General features: G+C 36.0%; 2 protein-coding genes across 6 annotated transcripts; both read right to left on the bottom strand.

The window, feature by feature from the left end:
* Positions 1–519: 519 nt before the first annotated feature.
* Positions 520–3550, bottom strand: LOC103420728 (histone deacetylase 19-like). 5 transcript variants are annotated; one of them, XM_070821059.1, is made up of 6 exons: positions 3235–3516; positions 2155–2356; positions 1882–1951; positions 1743–1800; positions 880–957; positions 520–785 (listed from the first exon to the last, which is right to left on the bottom strand). In XM_070821059.1, exons 2-6 carry the CDS (start codon positions 2261–2263, stop codon positions 699–701), a joined length of 402 nt encoding a protein of 133 aa, XP_070677160.1. In that variant the 5' UTR covers positions 2264–2356; positions 3235–3516; the 3' UTR covers positions 520–698. The 5 variants fall into 5 exon arrangements, with proteins under 5 accessions (XP_070677160.1, XP_070677162.1, XP_070677161.1 ...); XM_070821061.1 differs by having other exon boundaries at positions 880–951; XM_070821060.1 differs by having other exon boundaries at positions 3247–3366.
* A 1860-nt stretch (positions 3551–5410) lies between these two features.
* On the bottom strand, positions 5411–6850 carry LOC139196178 (histone deacetylase 19-like). Its single transcript, XM_070821846.1, has 4 exons — positions 6832–6850; positions 6573–6761; positions 6106–6263; positions 5411–5446 (listed from the first exon to the last, which is right to left on the bottom strand). Exons 1-4 carry the CDS (start codon positions 6848–6850, stop codon positions 5411–5413), a joined length of 402 nt encoding a protein of 133 aa, XP_070677947.1.
* Between the last annotated feature and the right edge of the window lie 10368 nt (positions 6851–17218).

Genomic DNA, 17218 nt, shown 5'->3' with positions numbered 1-17218 from the left:
GATGGACACAGGAACATATACAAAGTTAGTGGAAGAGAAACCGTCAAATTGGGGTTTTCCTTTTACCATTTTGCCTTGTAATATAGTTACTGGTTTTACTGCCATACCATATAGGTTATCGTTTGTTAATGAAAAATGAAAAATCTTTTGAGTAAAGAAATGAGTTAAGCAGATTATAAACATAATTTCTAACATCCAAACTTTTCAAAAACATCGGTCACCTACGCCCAATCATTCAGGATAACACAGGTTTGAGTCTAGTAATAAATGCTTCCTATATGAACATCATACAACATCCTAAATTTCTAATCCCATCTACCCAAATGAAAGAGGAAAATTGGATTTTGGAGCACCAAAATCAGGGGCAGTGGACTACCGATTGAACTTACGATTCCTGAAATAAGCACGGTTTTAGGGTTCCGACCAAAGAATTCGGTTTTGGGATACAACAGTGTAATGACAGTTCCATGCCTTCCTATTTAACTTTTAATAGTTCAAAACCGTGAAGAAAAAAACATGTACAAGAGGCCAAATTTGGGTACTTATCCATGATAGTTTAAACAAGCGTTGAATTCTTACAAATACAAGAAATGCTACTGCTCAAATAAATTACCAACTTCACAAATCGATGCACAGTTAAGTTTGAATGACTTTGCTTGTGATCAAGTCACCCTAAATAAATTTGATTGTGAATACGTTTATATCTGGTCCGCAGGCTTATTCATAGTGTCTTGTTCAACTTTCACAGTTGGTTCATCCACTGATCCAGATCCCATATCCAAAGCCTGCAAATATCAATGTCACAGAGAAAACTATTAGTGGGAGGGTTTTCTTATGAAAGAGGAACCTGATTCTAATGGACTTATGTGTTAATTTCACTTTTGCGCCTGTTGTTATCTCATCTACTGCTGGATCATAGCCTGAGCTTCCAGCGTTCTCCGAGGTCTGTTTCTGGATCTCCAGTGTGCCACAACAACCAGAATTAGATAATGTTGAGGCAAATAAACATAACAAATAGGTTATCATCCATGTTTATGTAAATTTTAAAATGCGACACAGCAAAGGAAATGAGCACATCGTAAGAAAGTAATGCTACGTGCAGGATATAAACATATAATCATAAACAGCAGTAGATACCATAGCTGGAAACATTATATTCTCATAAGCAAGAAAGGGAACATTACTAATCACCAATGTAGGCTTCAAATAACAATAAACAAGAGACAGGATAACAGAGGGGAGCAACGGAACACTATGAAGAGACAAGCTTCCTCTTTATATATGATTTGGATGGTTTGAATAGATTCTAGTCAAATCCAGGTTTTAGTAAGTTTACGGTTGGAGCCGTCAAGAATGGTGCATATTGAGTTGGTTCATTGCATCATCTAAACGAATGAAACAGTAAACTCCAGAGGGACTATTTAACTTGTGTACATAGGAGATTTTGTTTTTCCTGTAACTTTCATCTTTTAGCCTTTCGTCAATATGCTTCTGTTTTTTTTGCCATGAACAAACAATATAACCACTTGTCCATTATCAGACAATGAGCACGGTTTTACTATACATGAAATTAAATGCAGCAGTGTTTAAGAATATAGCCGACCCCACTTAGTGGGAAAAGGCTTTGTTGTTGTTGTAGTGTTTAATAGACAAATGAACTGGCAGCCAAATACAGTGAATTATAGTCTAAATGATTCCACACCCAAAAAAAAGTTGAGCTCGAGAGATGATTTGTGACTTACCAGATCTTTAACTTCAGGTTCAACTATCTCTTTCTTTACTCTGCTTGGCAAAGGCTTACTGTATAAACCATAAATCAGTAAATTGCAAAGACGAAAGTGCTAGATAATGAGAGCAAATTAGGAGAATAAATTGAAGTACCATTCATCATCAACCTCCATATCAGAATCTGGATCCCACCTCTCGTATGGGTCATCCTGTTCCTCATTCTCTTGAAAGAATTTCACAAAGAATAATATTAAAACATTGAATACAAGCCCATATAACAACGTTAAACATTGAGTACAAATAACAACTGAAATTAGATAGATTTGAACTAGCAAGCAACATTCTTTATATCATAAACATAGACACTAATTAAAACTTGATTTACAAGTTTCAAAAAATAAAAGTGATTTGTTTATGGATGAATACCAGAAGCAGGTCTCCAGGCTACATTGCCAGCATTGGAGTAATTATTTGGTGCCAGCATTGGAGTAATTATTTGCAGGTTGAAAACTATTGGATAAATCAAACATAACATTGCTTGGTAGCACTGCTGGAAGAGGGCGTCCCTCCCTAAACCGCTCCATCAAAGATAATGTGGCATGATGGGTAGTCATTCTATCAATCTAGACTGCACATTTAGACATGACTCAATTTAATAGTATATATTTATGGATGTTTGTATGTCAATTGGCCAGCAAAAGATTACTCCCAATTACAAATAAAATTTTATATCTACAAAATATCTATGGCATATGTAAGTTTTTATGTCAAAATACGAACACATCATGCAAAGCATGAACATCCAGCAGCAAAGCATCTCGCAGAAAAATATGCTTGATTGAGCCTGTTACGTTCAGCAATTCAAGCTAATGAGAAAGTGCATTCATATAATCAATATTTAACATAATATGCCCCTGGTTATCATTTTATACGGAAATTCCTTCAGCAAAACAAGTATACAGCTTCAATAACCTATTTGTCGATATGATCATGACCCAAGAACATTTCCCCTGTATGCGATAATCCTAACTATTCCATAGTCATCTTATGCTGCAGGTTTTCACTACTACACAATTATAATGTAATAAACAATCCTTCCTTGGGTCATATAACACATTTCTAAAGTCTGCTTACCACTTCAGGTCGAACAGATACACCAGAAGGTGTATTAATGACCGGATAACATCTCTCTCTCAACCCACTAACTGTAGTATAAATTCTTCATCTACTTATTTTCTACCATTTGAACATCAATTCCGCATTTATGCTAACACGGAATAAAAATCTCAGCTTAGATAAGAGAATTAAGACATCCCGAGCTCACATTTACCACTTCAACTACAATTAGACTAAAAATTCAAAATCAATCTGATTCGGAACACATTTCCACCAGCATCAAATCCCGATCAACCACTACAATTACACAAATATAATCATACACACACATCCAATTATACATATATACACAAGCATATACATACATACATATATATATATATAGAGTACCTGCGCAAGGACCTGTTTGGGGAGACTAGAGACCTGGAAGAAAGCGACGGCTTCATTGCCACTAATCCGGTCATCGCGGTCCAAATCGGCCCGTCGGAAAAACGCATCGAAGAGATCCACATGCGCCGATTGGTTCTGCGTCGACGCCATCGCCACCGTCGGATTGCGATTCGCGGAAGATCAGACCATGGAATCAATCGAGAACGCCTCGCGCTCAGGCTACCGTACGCGTGAGGAGCGCCGGAAGAATCAGAAAACCACGAATTCGGAGGACCAGGATTTGGTTACCTTTCTTCTCCGATTCGGAGGAAAATCAGAAGACGACGGAGACACTGAGAGATGCCGATAGTTTGAGTTAGAAAAACGATTGTCGTTAATCGATTTTTTGCGACAAAAATGGTACTGTATTTGTTGTGATATTTCAAAATTGCCACTGGTCCTCATGAGTCCGGCCCATTAGGTACTATCACAACAAATACAATTTAGAAATCAAAGTTGGTTATCAAGTATGTTTTCGATTTGTCTAACTTGTACAAAGTGGGGAAACAAAAACGTGCACATATAGAAATGTATAACATTGTCAGATGGTAAATCGCAGCTATATATTTAGGCATCGTTCTGTAAATCCGTCTAAGGATGAAATCTAATTGATAATCTATACACACCCATATCGATTAACTACTCTTATTATGGCCAACAAGTAGCTCATGTCCATGACGGTGTTGTGTTCGCATTTCGTCTGGTTCACGTCCTCTTCTTCTTTAACGAGACAATCAATGATTAGTGTTCTAAAATATGATTATAAACCCTTTAAATAACTTCATTAGTTGGTACAATTAAGGCATTTTGATTTATCTCTTTTGCGATTACCTCATTTTTGCTATTTGATTAGTCCTTGAAACTTGTTGTATTGCATGATGTGCATGGAAAGATCTATTAATTAAAACATTAGGGATCTTTGAAGTTGTCCTAAGTTTCGGATCAAAACCATAGAATTGGCCAAAACCACAGAACCGGCCCTAATAATTGATGTAATAAGTAAACATGACACATAATGTAATACATTCTTAATTCGAGATACAACCTTGTCTAGTTTCCATTTTTTTGTAACTGCATATGTTGGTTTGGCGTATGTCATTGGCCACTCTGCATTGAAGTGTGCATCTCCATTGTGGGAGCTTCTTTTGTTCCCAATTGTAGCAAATGTCTCAATCACCGAGACGAATTTCTCGAATTTTATCAAGTACAAGTCAATTTATATGCTCCTAACTATTTTTAGTATGAATTGCTGAAAAGGGCTCGGAGTTGGTTCTGCCTGAACAACTCACCAAATCTAAATACAATTGATGGACATGGGAACATGTACAGAGTTATTGGAAGAGAGACCGTCAAAATTGGTGGTTTCCTTTTTCCATTTTGCCTTGTAATTTAGAGTTACTGGTTTTACTACATCACCGTACAGGTTATCGTTTGTTACATTACTCCTTTTGTTAATGAAAAATTAAAAGTCTTACGAGTACAAGAAATGCTAAGATACATGAAATGCTGCTGCTCAAATAAATTACCAACTTCACAAATCGATGGACAGTTAAGTTTGAATTACTCTGCTTGTGATCAAGTCACCCTAATCCAGCAGCAGATACCAGAGCTGGAAACAGTAGATTCTCATAAGAAAGAAAGGGAACATTACTAATCACCAATGTAGGCTTCTCGTAACATTATACAAGAAACATGATAACAGAGAGGAGCAACAAAACACTATGAAGAGACAAGCTTCCTCTTTATATATGATTTCGATGGTTTGAAATTGATTCTAGTCAAATCCAGGTTTTAGTAAGTTTACGGTTGGAGCCATCAAGAATGGTGCATATTGAATTGGTTCATTGCGTCACTAAACGAATAAAACAGTACACTCCAGAGGACTATTTAACTTGTGTACATTTGAATTAGTTCAAATGATTCCACGCCCAAAAAAAGAGTTCCAGAGATGATTTGTGACATACCAGATCTTTAACTTCAGGTTCAACGATCTATTTCTTCACTCTGCTTGGTAAAGGCTTATTGTATAAACCATATATCAGTATATTGCAAAGGCGAAAGTGCTAGATAATGAGAGCAAATTAGGAGCATAAATTGAAGTACGTTCATCATCGACCTCCATATCAGAATATGGATCTCACCTCTCGTCTGGATCATCCTGCTCTTCATTCTCCTGAAAGAATTTCACAAAGAATAATATTAAAACATTGGATACAAGCCAATATAACAACCTTAAACATTGAGTACATAACAATTGAAATTAGATAGATTTGAACTAGCAAGCTACATTCTTTATACAAAGATTAAAAAAAAACCAGAGTGGAGCTTTGCCGCTATTTAAATACACAACTTTTCCTTTTGGATCATCACTATACTTGTTAAAAAGTTTATGAGACTTCCATCAAGTATTTACCAGTTATGCAACAAGAACTATCATATTACAGGGAGGAAGTGGAAAACATAGGAATGTCAAAATGTAAGCTTGATAGCAAATATATGGAAGGAAAAGATAGAAATTTGGGGTCTCTGCTCAGGAACAATGTGGCTTTGGAGTAAATGAGGGAACCAGTTAGCTCGTTATGTTATAAGAGATCTTGAGAACAACAAGTTCTCTATTACAAGTTACTAATTTATACATTAGCCAGAAGAAAAGCTCATGCACTTTAGCTGTATCACGTCAAATCATAACAATGAAAAGTAACTTGCCATGATAAGTCTTAACAAATTAATGCAGAAGAAATAATTTCAGTCGGATGATTATTATGTTTTGATGAATATAGAAGAAGGAAAAACGAATTAGCTCTGAGGAAATGATTGGTTGCAGAAACATACCTCCGGAAGCTCAGTATCAGGAGGTCTTTCTTGAAATTGGACACTGGGTGCATGCTGAAGCCTAGAGGGGTTTTCAAGAAGCTTTGACCGTATTTCTTCTAATAACACGTGAAAATTCTTATTTTCCATATTACTCGGGGCAACATGAAGAGTATAATCTGTATTACAAACAACATATCAAAAACAAAAGAATTCCATAAAGACTCAAGACTAAACAAAAATTAGATGCACCAAATACAGATGCTGTGAAACTACGCATGTCACATTTAAAAAATGTATTGAAGAGTAGTCATCTACCAGGCACTAAAGTCATAATATGCAATCACAAAACATTGACATGCTATCTGGCAAGAGATTATAACTGGTGGTAAAAACCATGTGCTATATGTGCACAATCATATCACAGGTGAAATACTTTGGAAACGTTAAAGGGTAAAACAGAATATGAGAAGTATACCTCGTAGCACCAACAACGAGCAACATTGCGAATGGTATAGCCCAGCCTGTCCCCAGATCAGGAATCAGCACCACACTGGAGAACCACAGCCTCAGCTTTAAAATTTCCATAACCTTCCCAATGATGGGCTTGAACAAGTAATGGTAGCTCTCATCATCAATCCCGTCATCCAATGGAACATTAAGTGAGTAATACTTCCCTTTCCCGTAACCAATATCACGAATGTCCCCCGTGCCAGGGAAATTCTCGAAATTTTAGGGATGTCATACCAAACGGATCCCGAACCATTTGTACGGGATTCAATATTTCCCTTTAATGGTTCGGTAATCCTGAACCAAACCGGCACTATGTATTTATTTATTTTTTCATTGATATCATTCCAACCCTGAACTTTGTGTAGCAATTCACTTGAATTAAGAATTTGAATGGTTAATCTTAATTATGCGCGGAATTAATCCTAGGCTTGGGTATCCTATTAGATGAATCGGGTCAGATACCCAAAGTTCTGGCAACGATGGAAGAAATTTATTCTCCTTTTTTGAATACCATTGTTAGCCTAGAAACATGGTTAAGCTTTGCAGGCTTGCTTGCCTGTTGCTTTGGAGTTAAGAGTTCAGTTGTTTAAACTTAAGATCCATATTTTGAAGCGAAGGGAAAATATGGTGTATAGTCTTTTACATTGAAGTCGATACAGAGTCCGAGACTAGGGTAGATAATTTTGTGTTCTGTGTTTTGTATGTGTGTGTTGTGTGTTTTGTGTGTGTGTGCGTGCGCGTTGCTTATTCATTGAGTTTGACGGGTGATTTTTCCCTTAATCTTGAACTTTTCCACATTAAGTCCGAGACCCCGTCTCTACATCTGTTCATATATTATTGTTGTTGGCATGCCATCCCTTATTTTTCTCAACAACTGTGTAGTCTCTCATCCTTTATTTTTCTCTACATCTATTCATGAATTGGTATTTTAGTTGGTATGAACTTTCAGATTGGTACAAGGTAAAAAGCTCAAATTTCAATTGATATGAAATTGGGCTGACAAAATTTTAGGCCAAAGTCCAAATTTCTACCCACAAGTCCAAAATCTCAAGTTTCAGCCCAAAAACCTAAGGGAGTTTTAACGAAAAATCCGCGGTACTGTTCATTTTAACGCAAAACCACATTTTTACACTAAAAAGTCAAACATGATACTATTCATTTTACCATTTATTTTGTCTTTATCGTTAAAACTCAAAGTTTTCAAGCCATTTTTATTAGTTTTTCTAAAACGTAAGGCCCAAAATCCAGTCCCGAAATACATAAAACATTTCGAGAATTCCAAAATTCAGGAATACCGAAATTTCGAATCAGGGTTGGTTTTCAGACTCCCGTATCGAAAATGATCAGTTCGGGATTCGACATCCCATATCAAACCAACCCTAATCATAACTTTGTTACTTTGGCCAAGGCACATATATTCAAGCCAATATCTGGACTTTCTTATGACCTCTCGATAGCCTAGGAAATGGCTTGGACTATGGGAGCTTTAATGAGAATGGTTTGGACTAAGTTTATTTTTAAAGATAAATTTGTAGCAATTGTCTCTCAACTAAATATTCATTATCATTTGTCCCTTAACTCATCAAAACATGCGACTATGGTCCTTTTTGTTAACTCTGTCAGAATTCCTTCAAAATGAGTTATATTTGAATGACCATTGCTATAATTGGATTATAGTTGAGGGACTATTAATTGGGTTAAGTTGAGGGACCATTTCTTCAGTTGGGTTAAAGTTGAGGGACCATTGTTACAATTTTTCTCATTTGATTTGCCCCTCGATTCAGCCTCATGTGCGTGGCACATGACTCATTTTGACGGAAGTTCTAACAGAGTTAAAGAAAATGACTATAGATGTACATTTTGAGGAGTTAAAAGATCAATGATAATACATTTTTAATTGAGAGACCATTACTCCAATTAAGTTAAAGTTGATGGACCATTGTTACAATTTCCTCTTCAACAAAAAATCGTCCTGTAACTTTGTGTTAATGAAAATGATTTAAATTTTAATATAAAAAACAGACTTTTAATATAATAAAAACAAAATATAAAAACACTATTTTTTAAACTGAACGGTACTACACTATTTATGAAATTGAACACTATTTCTGAAAATTGATCACTATTTCTAAAAACTGAGTATTAATTATTTTTGAAATTAAACACGAGTACTACATTATCTCTGAAAATGAATACGAATAGTACACAATTTCTAAAGCTGAACACGAACACTAAAATTATTTATAAAACTGAACACAAGCCTATTTTTGAAACTAAACACAATTAGCGTCCATTGATTATTTCTTAAACTAAATATGGTATGACAAGTTATTTGAATTGAAGATTTCAGTTTATTTACTACATTGCCACTGGGTTTTTACATTTGGGCCTTTCTTCACAAAAAAATAGGCAGGTGAAGGTTTGTTGTCGTTTGGGCCTGATGTGGGCTGTCACGTGGGTTCGGCCCTTGGGGATAGGATTCACTGAAAGCATTAAAATTACTCTTTTGCCTATTTTCAATCCAGATCGAACGGACCGAGCTATAGAACTTGGGGGTAATTTTGTAATTGTGCATTTAAAGGGATGTGATTGGTGTGATGACATCAAAGGGATGGTTTCGAGAGGTTGACGGGACGTGTTGCAGATAGAGGGAGTAGGCGTAGGTATTCCAGAGAGAGAAAGAGACAGGGTTGAGTGGTGATGCTGAATTTTGGGTATAGGAGAAGTGGGAATTGCAGGGAGAGGGAGGGAAGGATGGGGTTGGTTTTGAAAGATTTGCTCCGCCTAGGATTGTTCATGTAAGATTTCGACAGCATTGTCCCTCTTCTGAGGTCTTCCCCAACGAAGCCGTCAATCGCCTCATCGCCCAAGGTCCTCACCATATCTATCTCTGTCCTTATTTTCTCTCTAAATCTGTACCCTTTGGGTTTAGATTTCATCATATGGCGTTTGTAGTGTTTATACTGAACTGTCGACTCTTTTATTCTTTGTAGGTGAAATTGAAGGTCAGTAGATATCTTAAATTGATGAGGGGCTACAATTCGTGCAAGGAAAAAGCCAGAGATATGCTATTATTTTGGAAGATAATAGATAAAGAGATAGTATCCTTCCCTTCTCCTCTGGAAATGCATTGAGTACAAGAAGTATATGCATGAAAATATAAAAATGCATGTCTTTTTATCCTATTGATCTTAAATTTAGTCCTCTCTAATGATGTGTTGTAGGCCTCAAATTCATATCTTGAAATATTCATGTCTAAAGTTATGTACATCTTCTGTTTTGGGTTTGTTTTCCTATTTTAGGCCAAATAAAAAAATTAGTATGAAGTCTGGATAGTCATTTAGAATTTTGGTGATATTGAGAGTTGATGAAGTAGGTGATGAAGGAGGAGGGGATGGAGAAGGTGCAGGTACTGACGGTGAAGGTGAAGGTACTGATCGAGAAGGTTATGAAACTGGTGAATTTAAGTCTGAATGCACTATTACCTTGCTAATTTGCACCACTGATATATGATAATTTTCATCAGAATCAATATGTCGAACTACTGCTGCTTCGTCAGAATGGGCAGTTGAAACAATCGATTTTATTTAATTATCAACAATCCGTAAGTCTCGGGTTCGAGACTTGGGAGCAGCCTCTTCATAAATGGGGGTAAGGCTAGTCGACATTCATCTCTCCCAGATCCTGCGTAAAGCGGGAACCTTGTGCACTGGGTACGACCTTTTTTTTTATCAACAATTCGTAAGTCCTTACCTTTTTGCGTTGGTAATGGATGAGTTAACAGGACATATTTAAGATGATATTCTTTGGTGTATGATTTTCGCAAACGATATAGTGTTGATAGATGAAACGCAGGAAGGGGTAAACGCGAAGCTTAACCTTTAGAGAGAAGAGTTGGAATCTAAAGGTCTTCGCCTAAGCCGATCAAAGACAGAATATATGGAGTGCAAGTTCAATGCAAACGGAGGCCAAAATGAGTTAGGGGTGAGGATCGGAGATCAGGAAATACCAAAGAGCGACCGTTTTTGCTACCTAGGATCTATCTTGCAAAAGAACGGAGAATTTGATGGAGATCTCACCCATAGAATACAAGCTGGATGGATGAAGTGGAAGAGTGCGTCCGGCGTGTTGTGTGACCGTCGTAGGCCACTGAAGCTCAAGGGAAAATTTTGTAGGACGGCAATAAGGCCGGCGATGCTGTATGGCACAGAATGTTGGGCGGTGAAGCATCAACACATAAGTGTAGTGGAGATGATGCTTCGTTGGATGTGTGAGCACACGAGAAATGATAAAATTAGGAATGAGGATATCCGAGATAAAGTAGGAGTAGCCGAAATTAAAGGAAAGAGGAGAGAAAATCGGTTACGGTGGTTTAGACATGTGCAAAGTGAAGGATTTATTTTGAAAAACATGTTCATTTGAACAACATCATATAGCATGCAATTAACAATTAAAGGCGGAATCATGCTTGTATGCACTCAAAAAACAAAACATTACCATGAAATTCAAAGCCTAGTAGATTGGTGAACCATTAATCAACTCAAAACAAAGTGAGTTGAAATTATTACCTTTGTAGATTCCTCTTTGCATAAGCAAAGACTAATCACCCAAAGAGATAGGGCCTTCATTCCTTGCTTCTTAGATCCATGGATTTGGATGGAAAAATAGGTTTCTCCAAGTTTCCAAAATAGGGAACCTCTAAGTCTCTTCACCAAGGTTTGATTGTAGAAGAAATGAGTGACCTTGGAGTAGTAGGATTGCTAGATGTACCCTCCAAGGTGTTGGCCTCTTTAGAGAGAAAATGGAGAGACAATTCTCACCAATTTTCCCCCAAAATAAACCCTTAATCACTTAATGAATATTTAGTTATAAAGTCATTTATATAGTCACTTCTTTAAGTGACCTAAATAACCAAAACCCTAATTCATCACACTATGGCTTGCCATTTAGGGGATTTTGGGCTTTTGGGCTTTAATGAATCTTCATTCATTAAATTGTCATACAACTTAAGTTAATGGGCTTGACGTTCGAAGCCCATTGGGCCTTAAGGTCCAAAACTATCCCGAAGTCTTTAACGAACTTATTCGTTTGATTAATTAACATATTAATTAATCCTTGCCATAAATAAATGATTAAACCATTTAATCATTCTTACTCATTTCCGTTTAATCTTCAATCTCCACCTTTTATGGTGTGCGATCCATTAGGTTCCTTTTAGCGAGGTAGTGGGCGATTAAAACCATTTTACATCGATTGTGAATTGAAACTATTTTCAATTCTCCCTTTAGTGATTACACACGTTTAGGGCTTCCACAAACCATGAGTGACACCTAGCAGCATATCATGGTTACCCAAGCTAATCAGAAGAGGATAGAGAACCTATTCAGTTTGGGATTACAAATGCAATACGGTCCTTCTCTAATCTAATACTCTTGACCACATTGTTTGGTATGATAGTTTATTTATTCATGTCTACTATCCAATGTGATTCGTGTGCTTATATGATTTCCTTGAATGTGATTTGGAACGCATTCCCTAATCTCATTCATACTATGGCCAGAGATTCCAAATCATATCATAGAGTATTCTCCCTCAACTGTTTGAAGGTTAAAGATCCCTTGTTGCGCATTCACTTATCTCCATAGCTAAGTGGATTAACCCCAACGATGCCGTGGACACCCCGAGGGGGTGACTTTGACATAATCAAAGATCAAGGACTTAACCACAAGACAACTGTGATGCCTCAGGTCAAAGGACTACTTTGCATTATCCCAACCATGAGTTCTCATGTGACATGGAATATAAGAACTCTTCGTTGATCACGTTCAGTGAACTCATTCTCTATTGAGCACCTACGTACTTGTCTTGATGTCACACACACCAATGACTCGAGACTAATCACTCTCCCTGAGAGAAGACATAGTACGTACTGATCTTAACGGACTGTCAACGCCCAATTGACAATCCTATGATCAGGAACGTTTAGGATGTGTCTACGAAAGAATGGTCTCATGAATCTAACTTCATTAGATTGCATTCTCCCAATCACATATTCCTTGGACTTTATCGTTTAAGCATATAATATTTATATGAGACGGCTCAAACAATAATGTATGCCCTTTATATGTAAAACTAGATTAGTTTAACATGTGAAATGTCCGTAAAGTATCATCACATGATTGGCTTTAGGGCACATTTCCAACACAAAGAAGGCCTACTGACTCCGGTTTGAAGATGTGACTACGGGACAGAGGTTCAAGGCCGAAGGGGTAGAGGAAGACCTAGGAAAACTTTGGAAGAGACCCTAAGAAAAGACTTAGAGTACTTGGATCTAACGGAGGACATGACACAAAACCGAGCGCAATGGCATTCTAGAATTCATATAGCCGACCCCGCTTAGTGGGAAAAGGTTTTGTTGTTGTTGTTGTATTGATTTTCCTTATTAATTTGACCTTGAAAATTGTCAATTATTTTCTAAATATTGGATGAAACGAGCAGTTTGTCTTACCCCTGTTAGTCATTTTCATGCTCATTGTTTAATTGCAGACATAACACTAAACGTGTTCAATCGGTTTCATAATTTCTGATAAGTTCATGCCCATTGAACGCATCAATTTATTTTATATATATATATGTATATATGTATGATCAAATTTGTGATTAATGTAATTGGAATTTATCAAATTTTTCATGATTTTGTAGAATTTTTTGTTTAAATTTGCGGGTTTTTTCATTTAAATTGTGGGTTTTGGAGAATTCTTAGTCAAATTTATGGGTTCTTTTGATGCAAATTTATGTGACATTAATCAACTGCAATGTCGGATATGATAATAGGTGGGCATGTTCATATGTTTTCCAATGTTGTTATATACTCTCTTATCAACTCTGAATGTTGAATTAGTCAACTATTAATGTCAGATTAATCAAAGTTGGGCATCAGTTCATATGTTTTTCAATGTTTTATAAAAACAACGCAATTTTCACTTGGTTTTAAGTATGTGGTTTTTAAAGTAGAATAGTGGGAGATTCATTTGTAAAAATTCCTCAATGATCATTTGAATATAAATTCTAAATACTACACTGCCGTTCTGCTTAAAGCGCTTTAATACATGAATAATATGAATGAATATGTAAAGACTACTTGAGACACTAACATTATACAAAATCTGAATGATTTTATTTCTTTCTGTCTTTTTCTGGGGTTGTCTGCTATGGCTATATTATGAGTTTCTATTTTTCTTCGTGTTTCAGGCAGTTGCTTCTTTAGGGACTTATGACATAGCATTAGAGATGGGAAAGAAGGAGATATGTCAAAGGTAATTTTCGTTATCTGTTCAATTTTGATGGTGGTCCTTATCTTAGTTGTGTTTATTTTCTATGTTGTATATATCCATGTACATATGCGTATGTGTGTGTAGCTCAATCATCTAACAAAAAACATGCTAAACTATATAGAAAATGAAAATTATATATATTAGTGTGTAAAAGTGTTGCCTTTCTATTATTTTGTAGTACACTACTTTTATTGTGCTAGGCACTATTCTCTATGATTAAGAAGTAATTTGCACACAACAATTTAGAACGTTTTATGTGTAAATTTCCAAAGTCATGGCACTATTGATGGTTGCTCTCTAAGCTGCCAAATTAGGTGCAAAAAAATATATATATATGAGTTGTGAATTTTTTTCTTGGTGTACTTGATGACATTACTAGGTTCATAGTGTATTGAAGTTGGATAATTTCTTAACTGCAGTCTTGAAGTGCAGGAACTGTGGAACCTGCAATGGTTGGCAGGCATTGCAGTGTGCCCTGTGCAGATGATTAGGGATGGTGCAATAACTAGTGAAGAATTACACCTTGAGAAGGTAGACTTTCCTTCATTTAGATTTTGACCGCTATATCTGGAAAATAAGGTTTGTGATTTTGGCATGCATATGTGGTTCTTGGGTTTAAGAACAAAAGTTACCTTTGTTTTCAAATTGCAATTTGAGTGGATGTTTGTGTCTGTGTGTTATGTGAATTTGTTTTGAGAACAAAAGTTACATTGGTTTTGAAATGGCATGCTTGATGTAGGAAAAAATGGGATTTTTAATTGGTTTATATAATCTTTTATACAAAGTCTTAAAATGACATGCTCGATTCATTCAAAAGTAGGAAAAAATGGCATTTTTAATTGGTTTATATAATTTTTATACAAAGTCTTAAAATGACATGCTCGATTCATTCAAAAGTAGGAAAAAATGGCATTTTTGCCTTGAATTTGTCCTCTTTTGGTTCAATGGTTTGGGCAATGTGGACAAAAGTTACATTGGTTTTGAAATGGCATGCTTGATTCATTCGAAAGTAGAAAAAAATTGGGATTTTTGTAGTAAATTTGTTCTGTTTCGGTTCAATGGTGAAGGCAAAAACAAAGCTGCCTATTTGGTTCAATAGTTTAAACAAAAAGCATTGCCCTACTAAAATGCCATGCTTGAATGCTCCTTTGCGTGTGTGTGTGTGTTATGTGTTTTGTCTGCGTGTGTGTGTGTATTTTGTGTTTTATTTGGTTTCTGCTTCAATTAGATTTCAATCTTTAGACTGAATAAAACAAAGAACATGAATAGATTGTTAATGGATTTACTATGTTTGGGAATTTCAGGAATTTGGATCGTTGGAGGCAGAAGTTGGTCCCTTGACATTTTGAGGTGTATAGTTATATGCCCTTGGCATTTTAATGCAATTGAAAATGCATTACGCAATTAGAACCTGCAGCAGCGCGCGGGCAATTTATAGTTATCTCTGAAATTGAATACGGGTATTACACAATTTTTGGAACTGAAGATAAACATTAACATTATTTTTAAAACTGAACCCACGCTTATTTTTAAACTAAACACAATTAGGGTGCATTGATTATTAGACTAAATATGGTAAGACGAGTTATCGGCGGGAACGAGATCGTAGCTCTCCAGCTTATAGATCAATGCCACCGTCGACGCCGAACTACCCGCCTCGGGCATGAATCTGGTGCTCTGGCTTTGTCACGCCACTCACCACTGCATTTGTCATTTTCTTTTGTGGCCTCGATATATCTTCCTCCTCGATTACCAACCGCTTGTTTTCCTCGACAACACCAAAAGCCAATATCTTTTCCTATACAATATCTCCCCTCTCTCTCCTATACAATATCTTTTCCATTAAATACTATTATTTTAGGAAAATATTATTTTCCATGGATTTTCCAGAGGCACTTGTCTGCATCCTTGACGAGGCTTTGCCAAACGCTACCCGGCGGTAAAACTTACAAATTAAATTCCAGTGACTATTTGTCAAAAAAAAAAAAATCCACTTACTAAACCAATATGAATTATTCCAGTGTATTTGTATTTGGATGAAACTATAGACAGCAGAATAATTATAGACAGTTGCTCCCTATGAGATAATTTGGTTAAAATTCAAAGTTTTGAAGTCTTTTTCATCAGTTTTCTTTAAATGTTAAGATTCATTTAGTTTGATTTGACTATAATATGGTAGAGAGATTGATGGTTGTAAAGATCGTGTAATATCTTTGGATGAAATCAAACTAAATGAGTGTGATTCTAAAGATTTTTCATTAATAATTTAATGAGCTGATTCATCACTTGTGCTTGGAAATATGGATTTCATATCTTGTTCAATCTCCGTTGGTGAACAACTATATGCTCAGCCCTCTAAGATTTTGTAGTGTGGAATTCACATATTTTCTTTTGGAAATTATAAAGATATCTTCAATTGAAATTGCTTGGAAATTGTTTGGAAATTTCTTGAAAGAAATTGGTGACATACTAATCAAGGAAAATTCAAAACCGTGAGGTCAAAGTGCGTAAAGAGAGGGCCCCATCCCATGTGAGGATCCATAGCATTCTATCTGTTCTTCTTAAATTGTGCGGTCATAAATTATTTTGAATTTTTTTTTAAATTAAACATAAACAATATCTAACAAAAGGTGGTCGCACGATGCACAATGAATGGATAGAATGTAAGGATCCCTAGGATTCTTACAAAGAGGATCCTTTTCATTAGATGGTCTGCTGATCAAAGTTGAATGATCAGGATCCCCTCCAGATCTTGATTGTGAGGATCCTGGATCAATCAATCCTAGCCACTCACCACACATCCTGCAACAAGAAATCATTTGAATTTTTAATTCTTTCTATATGGCATAATAATTTTCAGCTGCAGGATATGTGATGAGCAACTAAGATTGATTGATCCCTAGGATCCTCGCAAAGAGGATTCAAAGGGAATCATGACTCTCCTACTTTGGCCAAGGCACATATATTTAGGCGGAGTTCTGGACTTTCTTAGGACCTTTCGATAGCACTGGAAATAGAAGTGACAAACTGACCAGTTGAATATTTATTAATGGATAACTATTAAGATCCGTTTAGTTTGATTTCATTATAATATGGTAGTAAGATTGATAATTGTAATGATCATGTATATCTTATAATGAAATCAAACTAAATTGGATGAAACTATATAATTCAATGAATTGATTTGCACTTGTGCTTGGAAAGAAAGATTCCAAATCTTGTTCAATCTCAATTGATGAACAACTATATGCTTGGCTCTTTATGATTTTGTAGTGTAAAATTCATTA

This window comes from Malus domestica, chromosome 05 (assembly GCF_042453785.1).
Source record: "Malus domestica chromosome 05, GDT2T_hap1".
In the NCBI taxonomy this organism is placed as follows: Eukaryota; Viridiplantae; Streptophyta; class Magnoliopsida; order Rosales; family Rosaceae; genus Malus; species Malus domestica.
This window is presented reverse-complemented; position numbering and strand designations above follow the sequence as displayed.